At 36.4% G+C, this 25,821-nt stretch overlaps 1 protein-coding gene and 1 long non-coding RNA gene across 13 annotated transcripts in view; one reads left to right on the top strand and one right to left on the bottom strand.

Moving 5' to 3' along the window:
- Positions 1 to 5,641, bottom strand: part of LOC136017870 (uncharacterized) — a 68,827-nt gene extending 63,186 nt beyond the window's left edge. For all 4 annotated transcript variants that reach the window (XR_010614124.1, XR_010614126.1, XR_010614125.1 and 1 more), the window contains exon 1: positions 5,054 to 5,641. This is a non-coding gene — a long non-coding RNA (uncharacterized LOC136017870). The remainder of the gene's footprint in view (positions 1 to 5,053) is intronic.
- The window catches only part of DPH6 (diphthamine biosynthesis 6), a 220,532-nt gene continuing 199,643 nt past the window's right edge, over positions 4,933 to 25,821 (top strand). For 2 of the 9 annotated variants that reach the window (XM_065686555.1, XM_065686554.1), the window contains exons 1-3: positions 4,933 to 5,711; positions 9,665 to 9,759; positions 12,171 to 12,364. In XM_065686555.1, coding sequence (XP_065542627.1) covers positions 5,689 to 5,711; positions 9,665 to 9,759; positions 12,171 to 12,364 — 312 coding nt within the window. In that variant the 5' untranslated portion in view covers positions 4,933 to 5,688. The remainder of the gene's footprint in view (positions 5,712 to 9,664; positions 9,760 to 12,170; positions 12,365 to 25,821) is intronic. The other 7 variants (XM_065686552.1, XM_065686549.1, XM_065686553.1 and 4 more) reach the window with 6 other exon arrangements.

Here is a 25,821-nt window from a genome sequence, read left to right as displayed (position 1 = left end):
ATAGGAGATCATAGTCTCTAACACACAGAAAAGCTCCAAAATTTCCATCTTCAGAGTCTTCACTGGCACTTAATATAGCTTCACAGGAAGCATGTCATGTTAGATAAGAGGGACTTGGTTTTGAATCTTTTATATGTACTTCTTTACCACAAACTCACCTCTGATCTACATTTGTTTCAATGTAACACTAGAATAGTTCTCACATTTGTTTTGTATTTAAAACTTATGTTAATTTTAAAATCAAAACATTTGTTTCAAAAAATCCATTTTTTTTCTCTTTGAAAGTCAGGAAAAAAAAAAACAAACAACCAAAAACAAAACCAGGAGGATACAGAAGTTCTTTAACCTCTAAGCACAACATCCACGCTCAACTTTCCATTGGAATCAATGGAAATTACAATCAATTTCCAATGCAATCAATTCTTTTCTACATTGCAATGTAGAATAGAACTCCTTTGGTACTACAGGCTTCCTGATGATCTGGTGGTGCTCAGACATATCTTTTTCCCCTTGAAAGTACTGAAGGACTTCAAATGAAGAAAAATACATTACAATCCCATGGATTAAGCTGAACAGAAAAATGGTAAATGAAGGACTTTGCCAGTCATACATGACAGTTTCTTTTGGAGGTAATTAATGTTAGTGGTTTTACAAATAAAATAGAAATTTCAAGCACTGAAAATAGAGCTAGTTGAGTCAAAAATTTGTTCAGCTGCCAGTGAATATTATTTTAGCTTGCACTAGTGACTGCTGGAAATAGAAAAAGAATGGACGTTTTGAGAGAGATGTAACCTTATAAGGTTAATTTTGGATTTTTGACTCATTGCAGATTGGTACATTAATGAAAATTAAGTTCATCAAAAGGTTAGAAAAACTGGCATCACATCATAATAGGACTTTTAGTCAAGAACATATATAATGCTATCTTAGGCAAAATTCTGTTTCTGTTGCAGTGGTTAATAAATACAGGTTTGAGAGTCTTCTTCAATGTTATATAGAGGACAAAGCAAAGTTACTGATTTCACAGTTCTGCAGCAACAAGTCAAATCACCTGTGAAAATGGAAAATGTTGTCTTATCTTAACTAGAAACTATAGGATTAGCTGCATATATTTTTAGTAGGGTTTATATAGAGCACTTAAAAGCAAGAAGCCCATAGGCCTACTGAGTCATCCTTCGCATACAGCACTGATCACCGGAGCCGTATCTGGGAGCAGCTAGAGACGGACCTGAAGTCACTGTATGCCTATTTCTATTTAAAAAGAGGTGAACAGCATGACGAGGTGTTTGAGCTAATCTTAGTAGGCTGTTTTATCTTGGGCATAGTTCACTGTTAGCAAGGTTACACAGCAGAGTGAAGCTTGTTGTATCTGGTGAGCTTAAAATGTAGACAGGATGACCTTGAGTCCTTCCACACCGGGATAGAGAGATATGCCTCCTGAGAAATTCCTTTCATTCAGATTTCAGTACTATGTCAATACATCTCATGCTTCCAAACCAGAAGTTTTTTCCAAAAATTTAGTTCCAGTATATCTCACGGAAGAGTTGACAATATCCTGTTTACTGCGAAGTAAATGAAAATTCAGGGAAGTTGTAAATGACAGGCAGCTAAAGGAACTCTGCAGCTAGTTTCTTATTTAAAAAGACCAAAATATCCTCCTGTAGAATCTAATATCATCTTTCTGTATTACATAAACAGCTCTGAGTATTAAAATAGCAGAAATTCTGCCACCTGTTAGACAAGGGAAACACCTCTGACTGCAGGAGAGTCAGAGCAGAATGCCCTAGTGAGGGCAATAGTGGCACATTGCCAGCTACACCCGTAGAAACGGTAACATTCCTGTTCGGGCTTGGCAAAGTCTGGACTAAGCAAAGCAGGAGACGATCTTTAAACTCTTTGTTTCAAACTAGAAATATTCTTCTAACGTTTTATCTGCTTTATATATGCAGCATTCGTTACTCACTAGTGATTATAATAGGAAATCTTTTAATTAAGAACTTCATTAGTTCACCTTTAACTGCCAATCACTGGATAATTGGCCCTTTTCTAACAGGCACTGCAGCTCAGGTATGCTAAAGTGACTGTTTCTCAGAATAACCTACTGAAAGTAAGTTATTTTTGGAACTCATTTATAAGAGAACTTAATTAACTATTCCAGATCGTTAGGGATACTGCATTACGTTTTTTAATCCTCTGACAGGTTTCTCCAGTTATATTAATTCATTATAATTATTTTCAACTTTCTAGGCAGAAAAGGGTGAGAAAGAAGCACTGAGACATTGCTGGCTTTCTGTACAAACTAGCCAGTACTTCCCCAAGAAGAAAGGCAGCTTTGGTGAACTGTATTGTTTCAGCTGCTGCAGCAGTATAGCAAAATGTCTTGAGGCAATCAGCTTGAGAAACGATGCACTCTTTTGTCCACTGTCACATGGCAGAACCTTTTAAGAGCAGTGACACTACACCAGAGCTATTTCATCAGGTGAGTGAGAGAGAACAGATTTTCTCACTGAATATATTCCAAATAATTTGAAAAGGGTATCTTTTTGGGTAAAATACAGATTTGTTTTGAAACCCCACTCTACTAATTCAATTTTGACATATTTCACAAATTCTGGGAGCCAAATCCCACTTTTTTTTTTTTTTTTATTTGTGCAAATAACTAATGTCTTCATCAAATGGAAGCAAGAATTCCAGTCTCAGCAGCAAATGAAGCAGACTTTGGTCCTGCAGTGTCATATGTAACTTCTACTTCAAACGAGTCTGACTTGTAAGTGGAAATTTGTTTTTCAAAAGCTGTAAAACTGAACGCAACAGAACCATCTGCTGAAGAAACAGCAACATTGTATCAAAACAGATTAATAATAACAGATCCTTGAAAAAATCGGGGAGTTCAGAATTACTCTTTTCCAGATCTTGCAATAATGCTACTTAGAAGAGTGCTTTACAAGTCTTTGAATATTTTTTATAAAGCTGTGTGATTAAAGCTACTGATTTTATGGCCTCTCCATTTTCCGAAACAGCAGAATAACTTATGTGCACAATTGTTGGACTTCCCATGTATCATTGCTAATTATTGTAAAAGAGCATCTTTCAAGTGTTCACAACTACTAGCTGAATTATTCTTTCTTGTGATAATAAAAAATAATTTCATTTAAACCCAGAAAAGATAGAGGTGATGTATGATAAGATACCAATCCCCCCCTCCCCCCCCTTTTTTTTTTTTTTTTTTGCAACAAATCAAATACCTTTCTTTTGCCTTTTTTACAGTTCCTCAGAGGTGTGGTTATTTTCTACTAATTCATGTACTATGTGGTACTATTTAATTCAATTTAGTACTCTGCTAAAATCTCTGAGTACACTAAATTTACAGTTTGAATTCAGAACAGGCCTCCATCACCTTGCCAAGCCAAAAAAGGTGCCCCAGCCGCCTACTAAAATCTGTGCCCTCTCATCAGAATTTCACACCTATGTAATCCTTTTTGAGACCATCTAAGATGCTTTGAAGAGCAGAAAAAGCTAAGAATTATGCATTATGTCATCAACACTAAACTAGAAGGAAATCCAACTGTCCTGTAAGGAATTCCAATGCAAGTCAAATATTTTGTCTCATAACTGCTGGACTATGATGGCTAAAGCATGAACTGAGGATTCGTATTTTAAAAAAATGTGTTCTTTGTAGTTATTCCTATGCAGAAAAATCCATGTTGTGTTTACTACCTCTTCACAACTGCTTGTCACTTCTTAGCTTTTCAGAAGTGTATTTAGCAAGGCATCACCTTCATATCTGCCCATAATTATCCACACCTATTTTACAAGTTCCAGTGACCTACTGTACAAGTCATGTGCAGACTCAAATAATCTTTAAAAAAAAAAGTGGTCTTCCAAACTGTTTCACACATAAAAAAATTCTTACATATTTCTTTCAATAGGCATTTATTTTGGCACATTTATTGCTATGAACAAATGTTTTTTTCATAGAATATCTTCTATTTTCTTCCATCTTTTCTCCTTTTCACTTTCTGAGAACCTCAGACCCAACAATTTGTGTTCAAGAAACTTGTTTTTCAGAGCCTTGCACAAATCCCAATTGGTACAGGTTGTTGTATGTCATTGTATAATATCATGTTACAGGGGACTGATAAGTCAGCACTTGCAATGAATAAAGCATACCCTTCATCCCAGCCCTGAGGAACAAAGCCTTTTTTGTTAGCTGCACCATTTGCTACAACTAAATTCAACGGGAACCACGAATCAGCATTCTTGGTCACAGCCAGTTTACAGGTTGGACTGACACCAGTGGGGGCACTGGAGGTGAAGACACTGAGCAGGGCAGCATAGAGGCTCACCCTGAGGCACTCACTGCGCTTGTCCCCGCTGACCCTACACATCAGGCTCCAGTGAGGGTAAGAATCAGCAGTACACCAGTTTCTTGCACCTGTTTGGGACCGTGTTTTGGAAACACCGTTTTCCTGTTTGGAAAGGGATGGGCCCTCTGAGTGCTGCTCAAAAACCATGATACCCCTAGAAACAACTTTATCTAGTGGCATATAGTCTCATGATAGTTTCATTGGCAGAACAAACCCACAGGGCTCTTCTTGCGACATGAGACAAATAAAATTGCGTATGTATTCAGATACTGGGCACCTGGGCAAGTTTTTCAGCGTTCAGCCTACGCCACAGTGGTGTCTGTTGTATGTAACAGCAAGAATGCTCAGAAAACTGGCCCAAAACAGCGATCACATGACAAAACCAGATTTTTGGTCTGCCCAAGGGTGTAAGTGGAAGTTTAGTGCTCGCAGGTAAGCAGCGACACAGGTCTGCTCTCCCCTTCCTCCCTGCTCGGCTCCCGCTCCAGCCTCTCGACACGGGCAGTGGGGGTACACTGCTGCGGCTGGGGAGGGGCCCATCCGCCCCCAAAAGGGCCGAGGGCAGGAGCTAAAGAAGCGCCCACACCGGGCTCTCGGCCCCCACATACGCGACTCCGACCGGCCCACAGCGATTTCTGAAGACCCGCAGCCCTTCCTCCCCTCACAGTGGGACCTCCCCGGTCTACCTCCACCGGGCCGCGGTGAAGCCGGGCTGCGATAAGGCCCCACAGTCCTGCCAGCAGTCACCCGACGGAAGAGGATGGAGCCGGCCGCCTTAACTCAGTTGGCTCCATTCCCCACACAAATCAAAGCAATCGTTTAGAACAGGTCCGTTGCTGTTCTCAGCAAGCAAGAAAGAAAAAGGCGGACAGGGACACCTAGCATTAACTTCCAGCCAGCCCGCTGCCGCGCCTGCTTCGGACAGAACCCCGGCAGCGAACGACCAGCCCGGGCCCTCCTAGTACGGTCGCCCTGCCCTCCATAGGCGTCTTCAGCGCTGCCTCCGCGGCTGTGTCCGCCGCCCTGTTCTTATCGGCGCTGCGTCCGGCCGCCGCCACCCGAGATGGCTCATAGGGCCACGGTAAAGGCAGCATACCTCCTTCGGCACTGAGGGGTGGCGGCCTGCCGTGCCTCCTGGCTGCTCAGGCAGACTCCGGCCTTCCTCGGGAGAAGGACCTATTGAGTGGAGGCAGCCAGCGGTAGCAACAGAGGAGCCGGCGGCGTGCTCGGCCCGGGACGACCGGATTCCCTCCCTCGCCGCGTTCCGCAGCTCTCGCGCACCTCCCTATTAGCGCTACCGCCCCCGGGGCCCCTGAGCAGCATGAGAGTAGTGGCTTTAATCAGGTAACGGACTGAGAGAGCTCCCATGTGGGCTAGCGAGGGGCGTTTCGCAGGCGGAGGCTGCGGCGGCAAAAGGTGGGGGGGGGAGGCTGAGAGCCCTCCCCCGCGGGGAGCCGCCCGGGGGTCGCGCTGCACCGAACGCCAGCGGGGACACCTCCCCGCTCTGGGCCTCCCGCCTGTGCGCTTCCTGCCGCCGCCTGTTGCTGCGCGGGGCTGTGGAGCTCCGGCGGCGCCTCGCTCCGAGCTGGCCGCCCGCGGTGCCTGCTGCCCGAGGGCTGCCTGCGTGAGTGCCGAGGCGGCGCGTCCTCTGCCTGCGCGCACGGTGACGCTGCCGCACGTTCTCTACTGTTCACCTGCGCCTGGGACGCTCAGGAGCAACTAGGGCCTGTTAAAAAAAGCAAACACCACGCGTAATTACTGCTCCCTGTTATCCCGATATCCGAGCTTTCCCGTGTCCACCGCAGGGAAACCTGGCTGTGTGCCGGTTCTTAAGTGAAATCTCCTGAACTCTTAGCGATAGATTTTTCTAGTGTGTCTTTTGATTTAGCTCCTTTTTAAAAAGGCAAAGCCCAGACATTTAAATAGTCGGGATTGGACATAGTCTTATCCGTGAGAGCCTGCTGTATTTGTTCCCCTCCAACCCTCTGCTTTTTGTCAGTTCCTGCAGTTTTTCTGCTGTGAATGTTTATTTATTTGTTGTTTGGGGTTTTGGGTGGGTTATTTTTTTTTTTCCTTTTTTTTTTCTTTTTTTTTTTTAGGCAGAGGTTAACACTAGGACAGGTGTGTTCTTTTTCCTCTGAAATAATACTTAAAATTCCAACAAGCTAGAAAACCTGTAAATTTAAAAATGATTGTGCGGACGTGAGCAGCATGTTTTCATTTTTGTGTTCAGTAACTATCTACTGAAGTTTTACCATTTAATGTATTAAATTCTGTTAGGCAGTGTCTAACATGAAACCTTGTGGAAATGGGGATTTGGCCGCAACAATTGAAAATCATTCCAAACAACATCCAAACAGGAAAAAACACAGCAAATGTTATCTGTGTTTTTCAAGATTTGCTTAAATGCAGAATAAGAAAAGTGGCTTTGGTGCTTTTTCTTGTTTTATAGATACGATTTTTTGTCATGCGGGTTTATTTATTTTGATATTCTTTAAGCAAAGGAATGTGTTAAAAGGCAGGATGAAATAAAATCCTACAAACAGGTTTCTAACACGATTGCTATTTTAATGGGCAATTTTACAAGGATGGATTTAGTTTAAGTAATAGTTTGAAGAAGAGTTTTAAAGAGACATCAGAGTGTCTGAAATCTTTGCAACAGAGCTAGCCTGAAAGATCAGAGGGGAAAAAAAGTATTTGAAAAGTGCTTCTTACTTTTGGAAAGGTCAGGATTATAGAAAAAGCTACCTTAATCTGTTTCTTTTTCTTCTAAAATGTTGTCCACACTTAAAGTTGATAGTCTTGCCTTAAGGTGGTATTTATGAGGTAAGCCCTGTATTGTGTTTTGTGCAAAATCATAGATATTATAAAGCCAGTCTTCAAGCTGAAATATATTTTTCAACTCTTTAATTATTCTAGAATTTTCTTACTCTAAATGGTTACACTTGTCAATAGAAAGGACTGTTGCTCAGAAGTCTTTTATAGACCTGTATCTTTATGTTTATCGTATTTTTAATTTCTTCTGGTATTTTGTTTATATGTCTACCTATTAACATACTCGCAACATTGTCAAAACTAACCTTGACTGTGGCTAGAGTTTATACAGTTTTCTACAAAAAAGGCCTTGTTGACTTTTCTGTGATGAGAATTAAGACATGTCCCCAAGCTACCTCAGTACCTGTTTCATCTCTCTTCTTAGAGCTTTTTCTGTCTTCTATGTTTTTGTTTTGTTTTGTTACAATCTATTAGATAACAGCCAGAGAGGGGCTGTGCCGAGTCCCCCTTCCTTCCACGGCATGGGCTGTCTGGCTTCCATTTGTCTTAGCCATCATGTGTTTTACAGTGAGGTTAGGAGGCCTTGTAGGAAGGCACCGTTTTAGTTTGTTTCTTGGTATGGTCAATTTTTAGGGCCATGGTAACGCTAATACAGAAAATAAATAACAGTACAGTAGCATGTGATCCAGTGAGCAATTTAGATGGAGTAATTGGTGGTCAGTGTGGGAAATTTGAATATAGTCTCATCTTAACAGGTCTTGATTAATCTTTTCAAGTAAATAAAGAGATTTATTCTAGTGTCCTTTCAGTTTTTTATTTTAAAATAATATTGAAATGCTGTAAACAGCATAGGCATTTATTACTATCATACAGTTATTTGTCTGAAGTTGTGTTTGGAGTTGAAATCGGAACTAGTGAGAGGCTTTTATTTTTCAAATGAAGTCATTCAGAAAGAAAAGAGCCTTTGTCTCATTATTCTTTTAAGCCTGAAATTTCATATTATGAAATGAATAGGTTTTCAAGCTGTCAAGTACAGTATCCAGAATTAATGAACATCTGACTTTTTTTTTCTATTATTATTTTTTGTTCATATATAGGTTAGAAGAAAGTTGTAGGTATGCATGAGAATGAAGTCAGCTAGAGATGGAACCTTGAATTAGAAGTCTATTGTCATATTTATATTTACTTTTATAGCGCTGAAACATAAGCAACTACTTTATGAAAATCTGTTAGATATGAAAGGATACCATGTTATTTGTACTATTTTTACTTTTGGTTTGAGTTATACAGCAAATTAAGGTCAGCATACAGAATTTTAGCACGCATAAAAGCAGAAATTGAGGTGAGTAGCTATATGGTTACATTCCTTTAACATACTTCGAAACTCTTGCCTAGTGGGCCAGATAAAAGTGGGAACTTTATATTGGAAATGCTGAAGAAGTTTGTTAGTGTGGTTTCAAGAAAACCAATGCTCTACTGTAGCATGACTGTTTATACTATCTGTTCTCCTTTCCATGTCTCAGTGACTCTAAGATTACATGCATTTCCACAGACCTGGTCTAGATCTCTGTTCTAGTGCCAGCCCGTGCCTTGGGTTTTGTGCCTTGGCATTTAAACTGCGCAGAATCTCCACCTTCAGTTGTCGTTTGAAGGCTGTGAGGCTGGATGTGGATTTTGTAAGCAGTGTGTAGTCTGGAGCACTCTTGATTTTATCGTTGGACTGTAACATTTCTTTTGTTAGTGATTAAGATGCTGGAAAGATACTGTATTTCAGTCACACCAGAAGAGCAGGATTCTTTCCTCACTGATAGTGGAAAGGTTCTAGTAGATCTTGCATGAATGTCAAAATGAATTGTGTTCTCTGTGTTACAGTATTATCTTTTGGTCTCAGAAAAGAATATCATTCTGTTTTTCTATTTTTTTTTTTTAAATCAGCAGTAGTTATTTTATTTGCAGTTATGTGCAGTAAAAAATCTGCATGTTCAGTGCAGTGTCAACTGAACCTACTGCCTGTAATAACTTCAGCTTTTGAAAACAGGAAGTACATTTAAAAACTTTAAGCGAAGTATTTATCCCATGAAGGATAAATGTAATTCCTAACATGAAAGTTTTAATTTAAAAAGACTGCTAATGCTGGCAGCTCTCTGGAGCAGATATTGTTATTTCTTAATCCACGTTATCTGGTAATGAGGTACAAAGTCATTCATCTTTGGAGCAGAAGATAGTCCTTGTTGTGAACGGATTCCAGTGTGACTGTTCTTCGTGGAACCTCTCTGTTCCAAAATTACGCAGATTAGTAATGAGATACTGAACTGGGTGTGTGTTTTATGGATACTGTATGTAGGAACTATGTACTAAATATATTCAGGAAATAACGTATGGTAAAGTCATCCTTTTCCTAAATGGTTTGCAACTTTTCATTTTTTTTCCCCAAAACTTTTTAAGCAGCTCTAATGATATTAATTTTCAAGCCAAAAGTTTTATCTGTACTTTTAATTGCTACTGTCTTCCTTTTCTTACAGTGGTGGGAAAGACAGCTGTTATAATATGATGCAGTGTGCTGCTGCTGGGCACCAGATTGTTGCTCTGGCCAATTTAAGACCTGCTGAAAACACAGGTATGAAGCCACATTTCTCATAGAAGATTTTACTTTTTATGTATATTAGAAACAATGGAGGCACAGCTGTGCCTGAATTTTGTTGTTTTGTTTGTTTTTTTTTTTCTTATGTGATGGTATATAGTTTTGCATATTGAAGGACAATCTAGAAATCTTAAAAGAGGTAGAAAAAATAAAATGCTATGGAAATGTATTAAACGTATTTTTCCTCCAAGGTGGGAGGAAAAATGCAAGAAAATGAAGATCAGTGAAGAAAGGCTTGTGCAATTTGAAAAGGGGAGAATGCTGTCCTGGTGCTAAACAAAGGGATTGTGCGAATTCAGTAGCACAAATAGTAAAAGGTGGTAGAGGTTATCATCAAACAAAACAAAAACTATCTCTGCAAATGCTTTAAAATGGCACAAACCATTCCAGTTGCCAAAAATAGGCTGGTTTGATGTTGCTCATGCATTTTAGCATAGTGTTTCTTCCTCCGTTATTCTAACCAGCATTTTGTTAATTGGATAGAGGAACTGATCTGGGTTGGAATGGACCTTGATGTGCTTTTTCCTGCATTTTCCCTTCTGTTTAGTTTGGGCCAGTTTTCTGATAACTACTCACAAGCTGTACCTAGACTTATCTCTTTGAAAGAGAATGGGGGAAAAAGAAAATCTATCAGTGGGGAGGTGAGAAGGTGAGCTGAGTACTTCTGTGTTTGACTAGAGCATAAATAGAACTTGAACTGAGACTTGAAAAGGAAGTGAGTTGTTTCCTGGTTGGTAGGGTTGAACGTTAATGTGTGTTAACATAGGTTAACTGTTCAACATACGTTAAACAATTAAGTACAATACCTAGTAACTGTATAGTTATGTATATAACCATATATAACTTCCTACCACATATACATACGTATGTATGTTAGGAAGATACACAGAAAGTGAAGAAAAAAGGGAACTGATGTCATAAATGAGTCATGGGTGGAATTGGCAAATGCTAGGGACTACAGGAACAATTTATTTTCTAGGTAGCTAAGACATAATCATCTCTAATCGTGTTGAAATATGTTGTCTTTAAACTAATTTATCCACATCAGAAATGTAGAATATTGTCATTAAAATAAAATGCTCTCTTTAAGTGTGTAGTTGGAAATTTTGTGGAAAGTTAATTGAGGTGCTTCAGGCAATAGCGGATTCTATGCCATTCATTTCATTTTATCTTGTACCACTGTTGCCCGGGGAGTCTCAATTAATAAAGAAACTGTATTTTGAGCTGAGTATCATTTTAAAGACCTCGTCATATTTATGTATGTTGAAAACTACTGAGTTTTGTTTTAAATCAACTCTTTTGGTTTACTTTGGTTAGCTGTGATTATGGGTTTGGATTTGCCTGTTTTGAGCAAAAGCGTATCTGTTGTATGGCTCAAAATGTGACATGACCTAATTGTTGCTTCACAAATTAGTTATCTTGCTTAATGCTACAGACCATTTTCTTTGCAAAATGTGCAACATAGGTATACAGGACAGATGCTTGATGTGTCTGTGTAAGTTAAGAGAAGTTTCAGTGTTACAAATTAGCATTAAAATAGTGAATAGTGGTGATTTCACTAATAATACTATATTGCTTTATCAATCTGTTCAAAAAATTATTTGAAATATTTTATCGTATCATTGGAGATTTAATTCTAATCTATGATGTCTGCATTTTAGGGTTTTTTTTTTTTTTGGTTTTTTTTTCTTATCTGCTAGCTACAAACTGCTTCTAAGAAAATCCAGTTAAATTTTTCTCCTGGTTAAGAAAATAGTGGCAAACATTGATTTCATTTCAGGTTTAATTTTTAAAAGGAGTGAAGGTAGAAAGGGCCTGGATATTATGACAGATTTCATTTTCTTTTTATGTATTAAGCACTGTCAAAACATTATAGCATTTTACTTTTATTCTACTTAAGCAGAAATAATTTCTTCTTCTTGAAGACCAGATAAACAGTAAAGTTATTGTAAATTTTGACAGCCTATTGCTTATTCTCAGTGTTGCAGTGCATTCCAACTTTCTTGCTCTAAGTATGTTGAAATGCACCTGGGTTTGTGCTCTGAGCTGCGTTCCTATTAAAATTACCATATAAATAGGAGCAGGATTGGACCATTCTGAGATTTTTGGATGAAACAGGGATAAATATTAAAGACTAAATAGGCACCGCAATTTCCAAGTAGATAACATATTTGTGACGTATGTCTTCCTGTCCATACATTTGTTGGGTGGAGAAATCTTTTTTTTTTTTTTTTTTCTTTCCATGTTTATAAAGGTATTGTAACCAAACATCTGTTTGTGAACTGGCAAATACGAACATTTAAGTTTTCTCAGTGCTTTGTAGTACTGTGATTATCTGTAATTGCTGAAATATTGGACACAGTATGATTGCTTCTTAACCATTTCAGGGCAGACTGATGAATTGGACAGCTATATGTACCAAACAGTAGGACACCATGCCATTGACCTCTATGCTGATGCATTAGATTTGCCACTCTATCGTGGTTTCATAAAGGGTACCAGTATAAATACTGGAAGAGTGTATACTGCATGTCAGGAAGATGAAGTTGAAGACCTTTACCACCTCATGAAACTTGTTAAGGTATGCTGAATGAAGAGGGTTAAATAACTGGGGACTATTATATTACTTACTCATTTATGAACTTAAATAAATTACCCACTTAGGTATTTAAGGAAAGCTTTGAAAAAAAAATTGAACACTTTACAAGTTTTATTTCTTTGTTCTTTGCAGATACATAGTGTAACTTAATTTATATTCCCCAACATAAATCAGACATACTAACCCCATTTCAAACCAAATTTTTGTTTGTATTTAATAAAAACACCAGTAGCAAGTACTTGGTATACACTAAAAAAACCCCCAAAAAAACCCAACATTGTGAAAGTTGTCTGTAAGTAAAATGCTTATGTGGTTCCATACTCGAAAGAATGCATTGCTTGATTGCTGGAATGAGAGATGTTTGGGATTTTGTACATTTATTAATTTATGCAAAGTAACTTATAGACATTTCCATTTATGTATACTTAAGCTCTGTAAACCAGAATCTGTTGTTTTTATGTTGCAGATCATTTGCAGAGTATTACAGAATATTTTAAAATGGTAGTTTTGATTCTGGTAGTCCTGTAACTTTGTCCTACTATATCACATAATAGCACTAACATACATCAGTCCTTTTCAGCTATAAAACCAGTTAAAGGGGGGTAATGGGCCTGTTTCCTAAAACATTTGAAATTTATGCTCTGTTCCTTTCCGAAGTGTTTCTTGTGTTACTTTATTTGCCACCAGAATTGAATCAGATCTCATTGAAATAAATAGAAAACCTCCAATTGACTCCAGAGGTTTTACACGAAGTTTAAGTGAACATGCTATGTCTGTTCCAGGTAATTGTGTTGATGTCTGCAGTGCACAGTACTAAAACAATACAGTGTCCTGAAAATTGTATTAATTGCTATTAAAAAAATAGTAAATCCATGTTTAATTTTATTGATCAGACTGGTAGACTGCTTTCTGAAACTTCAGCTGAAGTTATTTTTAGTCTTCTATTCAGGTATTGAACATGTTCTCACCCCCTTTCCTCCACTGAAATGAGAATTGAGATTCATGAACCTAAAAGCTTCAGGCTTGTTCTTTGTTCAGTTGTTTGTGGCTGAGTGCAGAGTGCTTTCTGAACCATGATGGAGTCAAATGTTACATCTTGTAAACATTTTTGACAGGGAAATCATGTTTCTCTAAATAAAATTAAGATCATACACCTGTGGTAGAGTATGAGACTATGAAGTAGGAGAGTAGTGTGTGTAGGCTATATGGCCTCAAGCTGTGCCAGGGGAGGTTTAGACTGGGTGTAAGTGAAAAATTCTTCACTGAAAGGGTTGTCAAGCACTGGAACAGGCTTCCTAGGGAAGTGGTTGTGTCGCAGTCCCTGGAGATACTGTAAAGATGTGTAGAGGTGGCACTTAGGGACATGGTTTAGTGGTGGTGGCAGTGTTAGGTTAAAGGTTGGACTTGATCTTATGGGTCTTTTCCAACCTAAATGATTCTGTGATTCTACGATTATACTTTAGAGTGCTTTACAGAGGTTTTAAATGGAATGTGCATATCCTGCAATACAGAAATTGAAAGAAATATGGTACAGCAGTTTTAAATTATCTTTGAACTGTGGTAGTATTAGAGATTAGAAGGACCAGTATATGCTGTCTCTTAAAGCTGCACACTAACAGCTTTCTGCCGCTGGGTGAGATAATAAATTACTGATCAATTTAATTAAAAATGGGCAGATTAGTGGCAATTAAGATGATACTTCCTTTTCGATTCTTGCTGTCTTTGGAGAAATGGATGCCTGACATAAATTAATCCTAATGTTAAATCTTGACAAATTCTGCTTTGGAAGTTTGTACGTGATAATTATAACTATAGTCAAAAGAGATGTTATCAAGTTGTCTGGAACTAAATAACTGCTTCTTTCCTGTATAGCAATAATAATTCGACTGTATGATATTTTAAAGATATAAATATTAACAATATACTGCTTTTATATTAGACTTTGGATAACCATGTCTTTACAGTCAAACCTATCTATGAAATTCTGGTGCAAAAAGTTTCAGTAGAAATCTTGCATATTCTGATGCAACATTATCAGTGGTATGTAAAGCAGCTGTATTTGTTTTTCTAGTTTTAAAGAAAAGATATGAAAAAAATTCCTATGTGTATTAACAGTAACTTTGAAAGCTTTCTATTTTTACTTTTTCACATTGTTTTATAACTGCAGTTTTGTGGCTTTCTAAGTTCTAATGGCTGAGGATTTTGCTTTAGGAATTTTTTTCTTCCCAGGTGTTAATAGTTTTAAACAGAGAACTCGATTTGCATTCTGTTGAAGGGAGGGGAGGAATTCTGCAGAATCCTTGGTAAAACACATCCTTGAGTGGATGTAATTTCAAAACACTGTTCAAACTAACGTAGCTCTTTTTTTTTTCTGTCAAATGGTTTGGGCCCAAGAATACATGAAAGGTGTGTCTAGACACAAAATGTGCCTCACTTTGTATGTAAAGAATGCTTGTACTGCAAGTTTTTCCTTATTAAAAAATTGAAACAAACCGTATTTGAAAAACTAGTACGAATTCAAAAGTATTTGGTGTTTCTTAAAAACAGTGTTCCGAGAACAAGATTTCCAGAAAGTTAAATATTCCTCTGCAGTGCTAGAAAACCCAGGGCAACAGACTCCTCTAGTCTGTGGGACTCAGAAAGTGGTATTGACTGCGAGTGACTGTAAACCTTCCCAAGCCCAGATGATTGATAAGTATGAAGGAAATGTATATATTTGCCTGATGCCCTGCTTTAGACTGTGTATTCAGTATACATTGTGCAACATATCGGAGTACGTGCTTGATGTCTAAATGTATTTTACTATTCAGTCCTCACCTGATAGTGGAATATTTACTTTGGGACATGTAAATACTGAACTCTATGGAATAATTTAATCTACTGTCCATGTTATTGAATTAGGCATTACAAACACCTTGATTGGTCCATGTTTGTTGCTTTGTATATTGGAGATTTTTTCCAGCAAAGCATGTAAGGACTACTTTCTTAATCGTCCGGATTATCCTTCAGGGTCTTACCAGAAAATGCGTGGGAAAGCTGTGTTTATTTCCCCTCAGTGGTTGGAAAGACTGGTGCATGGAGGCGTTTTTATGAAACTTTCCTACAACATACTTCTTAATATAGGCATATTTAACTGCTTTCTCCCCTTTTCAATGGAATTATGATCTTGCCCAGATAGTACATTGGTGTTTCATGCAAGCACATACAGAAGTGGTGTTAGTTTGCATGTTGGATTGTTTTCTGTATGTCATGGAACCATGGTTAACTTTTGTTAGGGGAGTGATTGTAGCAGCTTCCAGACTATACAGACTAATGCAGGATAATTTATTTCAGTTTTGGTAATTTATTTTAGTGTCAGTAGACAGTTCTGTCCTCTTCCAAGTTTCTTGCCTTATCTTCTCTGCTCTGTGAAGGCTTTTCCTTTATTTGGTAAGTTTCCATTGCTGGAGTAATTTGTAGAATTCTTGAACTTGATAAAAATGATGTAATGTTGGTGTGTGTGGAGTTTTTCTGGGGTTTGTTTCTTTTTTTTTTTTTTTTTTTCTTGTTTTTGTCTTTTTTTGTGGGGGGGGTTATGTTTTTTTTTTTTTTTTTACTTCAGCTGCTTTTTAATCTTTTTCAATAATATTTGTAATTATTTTTTTTAAATTACTATTTAAAATTTGGTTCTAGTTATAGTTTCTTTGGAATATCTCCTTGTACTTACTGTAAAGAATGCAAGCTGATTTTCAGTGCATATTCAGTTTTAACATGTTATTTTTGTCAGTTCTTTTTGTGGTGCAGTTCCTGGGTTCAGAACCTGCAAGCTTACAAAACACCAGAGTATACTTGAATATACTGGATCTCAGGACTGACGATTATTAATTATGGCATCATCTATTGATTATCAGCTGAAAAATAAGAATTGATATTGGTTATATTGGATGTATGAGGCATTCGAATAATCACAGCTTTTGCTTGTGGCACTGTTTCATTTTTTCAGTAATGTGGAAGGGGAGAGAAAGAAAATTTATTTTCTAAAATATTCTCAGTTTTTGGAGCAGTGATCTTGTAACTCAGTTGCATTCTGGAACAGTGATCTTATAACATAATCAGTCACTAAGAATAAGTAACATGTTTTTTGTTACAGCAACAAAGAACTTATTAATGCACCGTGACTCCTGTATTTAATAATTATTCTTTAAGGACAGGATCATGATTTTTGAAATGGACCTAGACTAATGTTTATTGAAGTCAGGAGGTATTCTTGTGTGAGAGTTAAAATTACAATAGCTGTGTAATTTTAGATGTTATTTAAGATGTTATCTTGCCTGAGACAAAGTACTTTGGCTGGGAAGGTTCAGGTGGAGTAGAGGTAACTTAGGTACTATCATTATTCAGTGAAACTACTTAACACTTTGAGTTCTTCAGGAAACAGTTCAGGGCCCGAGGTGAATGGATGAAATACAAGGTTATTCTATGGCCTTTGGATAGGGGTTAATTCCTTCACAAAAGGTAAAACTTTCAGTTCCTCATTATTGCTAGCAGTCTTCCTTTCACCCTTCTCCAGAATTTAGCTGCTGTGGCCAATGGGTAAACTTGGTCCTCGCATTCAGTCTGATAACTAACTTTGTGTTGCTTTTGTACAGCCAAATGTCTAGAAGCTTCCATCAGGAAAATACATAAATGTAATGCAGTATTCTACTGCAAGCATTGCTTGACTGTCTTCACTGTTATAAAATGCATTTAAAAGAAACAGGGAAGTATCTATAAATAGTCATTTGGCTTTTATGTGTCCATTTTAATCAGCTCTTGGTAGTTCCTGTGAATTCAGTGGTAGTATTTATATGATAAAGACTAATAGCATACTCTTAACTTGTACAAATAATGCTTGCAGATTTTCTTAGGAGTCCTAAAGATCTAAATATTATTAGTTATGGAATTCTGATTGACTTCAATAATTGTAGTCTGAGGACATCAGCATGCTGTTCACCAAACTATGTTCACAGTTGAAGAAAATTTGATATTTTCCCTATTATGATTTGAATTACTTGTAGGCATATAGACAAATCCCTCAAAGGTGTATTTCTCTACATTTTTGAAAAAGATTAAATGGTAGGGAGAGGAATTTGTCTTTTTGCTGAATTTCCAAAATAATCACTCCTCAAATTTTTTTACCCTATATTTTAAGATTATCACAAATCAAGAATACTATGCTTTGTTATTTTGATATATTGAGTTTGTATATAATTCAGCATTTGAAATGCAAAATTAATATACAGCAAGTGAAATTATAACATTAGTATTAAAAAAATCCTAAAACCTCTTCAGTGCCCAGTTAGAGGAAACAGTGATAGATAAAACAATGGTATGTATTTTTTGGGCCCTCTCCTACCCGTGTTGATTAGCTGAACATTTGGAGACCATTTTTCTTAGCACATTTCTTTTTGCCCTTAGAGGTGAGAGTTAAATGTGAGCTTTTAGAAATTGTATGGCATGACTACCTACACTGACAAATAAATAACCCTTGTGCTTCATAAAGGAAGACTGGAAGACTTCTCTTTTCTTTCTTTTGAGACAATGTTTGCTGTAGTTCATAATGTGGCATAGACTAGGTTCTTCTACTTTTTATAATGAGTACATTTTTATCTGTGAGAATTTCAACTGTCCCTTTCCATTCATCATGTTCAAAATTATTTTTTGTTATTTTTTTTCTTTTAATTCTGGAGTGAAGCTCTGTACCTTCCTCCAGCTAGGGGATGACCCATTTTCATCAGCTCTAAGAGTGGGAATTAAGGGAAAAGGGTAAGAAATGTTTGCATAGTTGGCAGTGCTTTAAGTAGTGTAAAACTAATTCTGTATCTTGTGCCATTCACAAGACAGTGTCTGCTTAAGGTTTTTTTTTTTTTGTTTGTTTGTTTTTTGTTGTTGTTCTGGTTTTTTGTTTTTTGTTTTTTAGTTTTAATTGTAAAATCGGATGAGAACAAGGAAATTTTTTAATCGGCAGGATGCCTGTCATTCTCCATGTCTCATCTGAACTGTTCAGGAAGGGTCAATTTTTTTTCCTTAAGAGGATCTTGAGCAACACCTTTGAAGTAGTTTCTTACTGTGAGAAATGTAGAACTTTGTGTAAACAAAAAACTCCCTGTATTTCTCCCTGTTAGGTGTGTGGAGTTGTTTTCACTCGCTCTCAGTCTTGTGTTAATATCTAAAAGCAGAGACAGTCAGGCTGGTGGTGAAAGATGGTAAGTAAGCCTGAGGGCTTGTTCTGGTCAGCTTTAAACCTCTGATTGCCAGGTTTTCCTAATTTCCCATTTCCAGGGCATCTTTAGTGTGACCTTGCCTGCTGAATATGATGTTCTGGGTTGCAAGATTCTCACATGCATTTGGAAATAGGCAGCCAGGCATTGTTTACAGGACGCCAAATGAACCGTGCACTCACAGCAAGTTTGATAAACACACATTTCCTCCTTTTATCAGTGAGATTGCAGAATGTGAAGTATGAGTTTCCAGTTTTACTCATTCCCTGCAAACCTTTTCCTGTTTAAAAAACTGAATCCCACTAATTGGATGATGATACATCCTTGGATTTTGTTTTGCCTTTTTGTTATTGTTGTTTTGAATTCAACTTACTGGTCACTGATGCTTTATTTCAGTGCCTACCTTGACCAGGTTTGGCAGACTTTCAAATAAAAGCTTTCCCTTTGTTCAGCACAGAGAGGTTCATCCCTATCAATGTAAAGTGAATGCTAATTAACAGTAATGACTTCTAATCACTTTGCTTTTATACTCCTTTAGGAGCACTGCTATTATCCAAAGTAGTTAAGTGAAATGCTTGTATATGAATCAACAATGCTGTATTTATTCTCACAGCTATTGCTCATAATCAAGCTTTGAATAAATTACGATAGTAAAATTAGTTTTAATGTGCTGTATTGCATAGGGAGAAAGGAACCTCAAATATCTTGTTAAATATCTTGAATATTTAGAGAATTATCTATTAACAGTTTGGCATTCAGTATTGTAGTTCAATGGAAAAATACATTAAGATGTTTAAGCCAATTTTGTAAATGTTATCAAAACTTTTTTTGTGGTTTGCATTTTATTTCAGTGACATGCATAGATTCAACAGCCTCAGTATCAGTCCCATTTGGATCCAGTTGCATGACTGTAGAAATGAACTACAGCATTTTAAGTTAAAATGCAGTTAAGTTTTACACAGAACATGTGTTTTAACTTGACAACTTCACCTGTTTTAGCCTGCTGTCTAGTGTGTATTTAGTAGCTTAATATGTATTTCTTTTGTTGATACTGTGTATCTAACAGTTTTGTTTACATGCATGCAATCTGCCTGCCTGCACTCAAACACGCTTCAAAAGAGTATGTAAGTAAAACTAGTGAAATTTTTATTAATGCCTGGAAACAATATAATAAGATGAGACTTTATCAAAACTAGACTGCTAGAAACAATACCAATAAAAACCAAGAGCTAAACAGACTACTAGATGTGTAGTATGTTCAACAATTTTAAAATAATTACGATTCAGAAACAGAATTGGGCTAAACCCTGATTTTTATGAGTTTGAAATTTAGTGAAGTGTTGCACTTAACCTTGCACATACAGGTCTTGTTTGAAAGTCAAAGATGGCAAAACCTGGACGAAACCCATTTCTGACATGCATATTAGTGTCTGTATTCATCTTCTAGTAACAAGTTTCTTGAAACGCAGGGAATTCCAGGCCTCTGTGTCTGTGAAGGAACTGAGGTCTTGCTTGGCAAATACACTTGTGTTGCTTGGTTTTGCATTTAAAAAAATAAAGAAATAAATAAAAAATTCATTTTCTGTAGCAGTTTCTTTCACATAGTACCTCTGTCTTTGCATGCTTAGAGACACAGTTTCTTCACAGTTACCATCACAGTTCTTACGCATGTGGATGTGAGTATCCACAGGCACCGTCTGTGGTTTGATTTTGTTTGTTTTGCTCGTTCACTCACATAGCTGTAGACAATTTTCTGGTACATCTTTTGTTTGCTTGAGCATCTTCTCTGTTAACATTTATTCTTTGATTTATGATGAAGTTATTCCCTATCTTAATTTGAAAATACCTTCTATGTAGCCTTTTCTCTTTAAATGTGAATTTCAGTCAGTGTTCATAAAGTGCTATGGGTTTGTCTTTTCGTTGTTGGTTGTTTTGTTGTTTTGGTGGGCTGTTTTTTGGTTGGTTTTTTTTTCTGTAGTACTTTAAAACATGCTGCTCGTGGGTTTTGCCACCACTTTGAAAAAGAGCAACACCTTTCTTTCTACGGTTTCATTTAAAGGGATGGTAGTGTCCTTATCTAATTTCAGTATTTTTATTTCTTACTTGGCATATTCATCATGCTTTTTAAAACTTTTTTTAAAGCATTTTTAAAAATGAAAAATACAAAAAATGATTTATTCTGTGCTGAGGTGAATGACTGCTTTATATTATTAACACTTATGAGTCAGTGATGTTTTAAAGTTAGTGTTTATTGAAATGTAATTGGGGTTAATTCTAATAAAATACATTTAAGGGCAGGCAAGCTTTCATATAAATGAATAGTAAAAAATAATTTTGAAGACAAATTTGATATCTTTGATGCTCATTCTTCATGTAAAAATAATTGTTTTCATATAAAATTACAAATTTATTTAAGATGACTTATCTAACACGTTCCCCTTCAGTGTGAATGTCATACATGCAGTAATTGCATGTTGCATTATTTTCAGCTACTTAGTATTTCTGATCAGTATACTTAAAGGTAATTCTGGAAAGACTGGGATTTCATTTGGTTTATATTGCACCAGTGTTTACCATTTTCAAAATAGAAATGATTGATTTGTAATTGTCATTATGAAAAGGAATAAAATGGAACTGGTCTTTTACACTCTTTAAGAGGGTACAGTATGGAGATACTCTTTCTGTTGATAAATTTTGCCTGTGGAAGAATTGCATAACAGTCATCACTCATTTTCCTATTGATTATAAGTGCGACTCTGGTAATAGGTTGCTGCTTGCAAAGGATAAGGGGGCGCCATGATTAGTTACATTTTCCATGGAAAGTACTACAAAGGAAAATGCCAAATGCGTGCACTGCAATATTCCTGACAGTCTGTTATGTGAAGTTCTTTTCAGTCCATTTTCCTTCAGAAATACAGCTTCAGTTTTTTTGCCTTATTATTGTTTTAGGTTTAGTGCATTTGCATGCTCTTCTAACTCCGGATTCTTTCTTTAGTTATTTATTTTCCTGACAGTCTTCTGTTCTTGGGGCCTGTCCCCATTGTAAGTCTTTAAAACTGATACAACAGTGCCCTCTAGTTTCTTCCTGCATGGTTACTACCTACAGCTGGCTTTGAGCATTCAGGTAAGGAACAGGATGTTTAGACTTATTTTTAGCTCAAACAAAAGCACTTTTTTCTTAAGAAACGTTTATATTTTTCACTAACTGCTTTACATGCAAGAAAGGGAACAAAAGAGACTGTTCTGAATGATCTTTTAGGTTTATAAGCTCTAATAATTATCTAGGAAAACCTGAAATTTTATCAGACGTTCAGGACAATCACTAAAATTGGATGGGATTTTCTGAGTTGTGGAGACTTTCCTGAAATTATTCTTTGAAGTGGAGCTTCAAAACTAAAATTATTTTGCACTTGATTGCTTTGTGCTCGCTGCTTCTCTTAAACCAGGTCTTGCAGGATCTGCCAGGCACTGCAAAGACATGCTCACCACCAGAACACCTAAGCTTTATTAATGATGTTGTTTTAATTCACACAGTGACTGAAGTAATTGTTGTTCATTAGCATTGATTTGTCTCCAAAACTCATTTACAATTTAGATTTCTCTTTTACCTCATTATAGCTTAATACGCAAATAACTTTTTATTCGGTGTTTTCTGCAGAAGTTGTTGGACAGGTTCAGTATTGAACACACAAGTTCCCCGCATTCATATACATGTGCATTCACACTGCCACTTAAATATTATAAACTACTATAAGAAAGAATAGCCTTTTAAAAAGTAAGTGCTTTAACTACAATTAGTTTCTTCTGTAACAGAATCATAAAAGTCACTCCGTGAAAAGTTAAATGGCTTTATTTTATGGTGGGGAGTGTTAATGTATGTGTAAAACACACTCTTAATGCACTTCTATGAAATGAAAATCATAAGTCATTGCAGTAAATTATGGTTAATGATGTAACCATTGATAGCTATTCAAAACATTCCTGTATCTCTAATGATTTGTGTAAAACACATGACTGCCCACATGCCTTGGTTCGTTTGGAACAGTAGATTGATAAATGCACCAGCTTTCTACTTCCAAAGACCATTTTGTTGTGTAAGAAGTGATAAGAATTTTGGTGGAGTAAATAGAATATCACAAACCACTTCTTGCAGTATTTGAGATCTGTAATAAATTATGATGAAGACTAATTTAAAATTAAATTAGGAAGTGAGATGCTTCAGGAGTGCAGTGTGCAGCATCTTTGATTTTCCTCTGCTTTTATGGGTAATGCCAAGTCTCTAGTCATAGGACATCTTTTTACCATGGGATTTTATATACTGAAGTGTTGCTGGGGGAAGCAACTATTATGGCATAATATGCACTGGTTAACTAGAAAATACCCTGTGTGTACTGTTCCATTAACATAAAGCAATTATGTAAGTTAAAAAGGTGAACCATGTTTTTTTAAGTAAAGCAACTATTATTCTACGGGAAAAAAGTAACGTTGGATTTGATCAAAATGACTTCATTCTAAATTTGACTGAAACTCTGAGTCAAGGTTCTTCTCACACTGATTGCATAAGTATTGTTGATCTTAAATATTGGGATGGTGTTACGGGTGTTTAATTTTTGTTGATGAGCTTCTTCAAGCTTCTTCAAGCATGGCATACCTTTTTTATGGTCAAAGAGCTACCTTTTTTTTTCTCCCTACAACATGGCCCAAACATGGATTGCTATAATTTTTTAAGTGATCTTCAAGGTTTACTTCATGAAGAAAGGATAGAAACTGAAAATCAGAAAATAGAGGTGGTACAAATTTACTTAACAGTTGCCTACACTGTAGCACTAGTTACAAGAAAAATGAATATTGCAGTCTACAATGGAACATTATTTGACACAACAAAATAAATTTAGAATTTTTTCACAGGATACTTCTTTACAATTTTTTTTTTTTCCCTTTTGACCCCAGGGCAATCTTTATAATTAAGTTTTAAGCCCTGTTTTTTTTAGTATATTGGTTTAAAGACATCTTTCTTCTTCTAATTTGAAGATATTCTGTTTTTCTATACAACTTGATCGTGTGAAAGACAATCTTTGGCAGCATAATATTTTAAAAAGAAAAAATTGGTATTTAGGTTTTACTTGGTTTCTTGGAGGCCTGTTTTTGTAACTGTAGAAAGTGTAGGTAGTAGTCTCCAAAAGACTGTGAAGTGCCAGTACATACTGAGGCAAATGAACCTGTTTGTTCTGTGTTCTTTAGGCACCTGTTTTGCCATCTTCTCTGTTATGTTTTGGGTTTTGATTTTTTTTTTTCTTTTGGTAATCCAAACCAGTGATACCATTCTTGGCTTTCTTCAGCTTTTCTGTTCCCTGGCTGGCGTACCAGCACAAAGGAAAGATTAATGTGTATGGATGTATAATATTTTGTAGAACTTGAGTTTAACCTGTTAATGTTTGTGATTTGACAAAGCCAGATGATTACTCTTTTATAATTGCTGGGATTAATTTATTTGTCTTTCCTGTTCATGTAGTCGTGATGGTTACATGATGCTTTTGGTTACATTTACATTACATTTACATTACATTTACATTACATGATGCTTAAATTTGCATGATGCAAAATTACATGATGCATAAATTTACATTACATGATGCTTTTGGTTACGTGTTTAAGATGTATATATAGGAACTTTCATTGAAGAGCTGAGACTTTCCTATATAGAAGTCTTTCTCAAAGTTGATCATTAGCTTGTCTTGATTTTTTTGGGTGGAAAGGATTAGCATTCAGTTTCCCCTTTGAACTGAAACCACATGGAATACATCTACATTCAGATTTCTCTCCAGGTTTTTTTGTTATTTCTTCCTTGTTCAGAAAATTAAAGTTTTCATTCTGTTACAGTTTTGTTTATAGAGTCCAGTAATTCTTTTTTCATTCACATTCCTTAACTTTCTTTAGACTTCTACAGATTTTTAATAGTTTTGAAGTTTTTGTGCTGCAGTAACCCTTTTTGCCACCTTCAGGATTATCCTTATCCTTTGGAGACAAGTCCCGTGTTCTTAAGGAAAGTCTGTCAGTCATTATTTATCACCCACTTGTTGTGACTTATTCATTGCTTACATCACCATTCTCAAAAGTATTGCTTTACAGAAATGGTGAACAGTGCTGTGAAGAAAGATCAATAAATGCTTTCAAAGGAAGATTTACCCTAAGACTTAGATCTTATTTTTAATACTAAATCTGCTATTAGTTATGAGATGGTTTTAATATTTTGACATCAAATACCCTATTTCTCAAAATGGAAGGATGCTATTGTGTAAATAACTGATTGTGGAACAGCATGACTTCAGCAGTTAAGTTGCATGATGTCTGATTTTCCAATTTTCAATACCTAGTGGCTTTTCATGAATGCTTATCTTCTGAGCTGAAAATACAGTTTCATTCCCTAAGAAAAGGTGATAAATCATTTATATAATAAACAACCTGAAAAACTTTCTTTGAATTTTAGTGATACCATTATGTGTAGCTGCATAAAGAGAGGAGAGCACTTACAGAAATCATCAGTTGGAAAAAAAATTAATCTACTTTTCACCATGCTATTTAAATTGCTTTGAGAGCTTAATGACTGATGCTGTCTTTCCAGGCCATCCAGTTTCATGTGATATGGTGATTATTGACACTTTTTTAAAGGTGGTTACTCTAGAAAACTATTTGAATATGTAATAATAAATTTATTGTATTGCAAATTTAGGCACCTGAGAATTTGAAAATGGCAAATGCATACTTTCTGCTCTCTGCATTACCTTGAACTTCAAATAAACTGGAAAAGCAGATTGTAATCATAATACATTAAAGATTCTATCACAAAAAACTTTAGAAGGAAAGGTTCAAAACACAAAAGTTTGCATGGGTGTGTGATAGACCTAGGTTTTTTATTTTTTGATTTTTGAAATGTTAATTTTGTCAACATTTTTGAAGTGAAGATTAAAAAGCAGATGTGTGCACACATGCATGTTATAGACCAGGCACATGAGAAAGCTGAGACCCTAGAGTCTCCTTTGCAGTAGAAACTTCCGCAAGATGAAATGAGGGACTACCTCATCTAGTCAGCAGTCTGCTGCGTTTTCATAGGTAGGAAGCAGGTTTCATGATCTAGATTTTTGTATTCGTTAGGTGTTTGGGGGTTTCATTGGGAATTTTTGTTCAGTTGATTTGTTTGTT

The sequence above is a fragment of the Lathamus discolor genome, chromosome 6, assembly GCF_037157495.1.
Source record: "Lathamus discolor isolate bLatDis1 chromosome 6, bLatDis1.hap1, whole genome shotgun sequence".
NCBI lineage: Eukaryota > Metazoa > Chordata > Aves > Psittaciformes > Psittacidae > Lathamus > Lathamus discolor.
The sequence above is the reverse complement of the archived record's forward strand: the minus strand, read 5'-3'. Positions and strand labels throughout refer to the sequence as shown.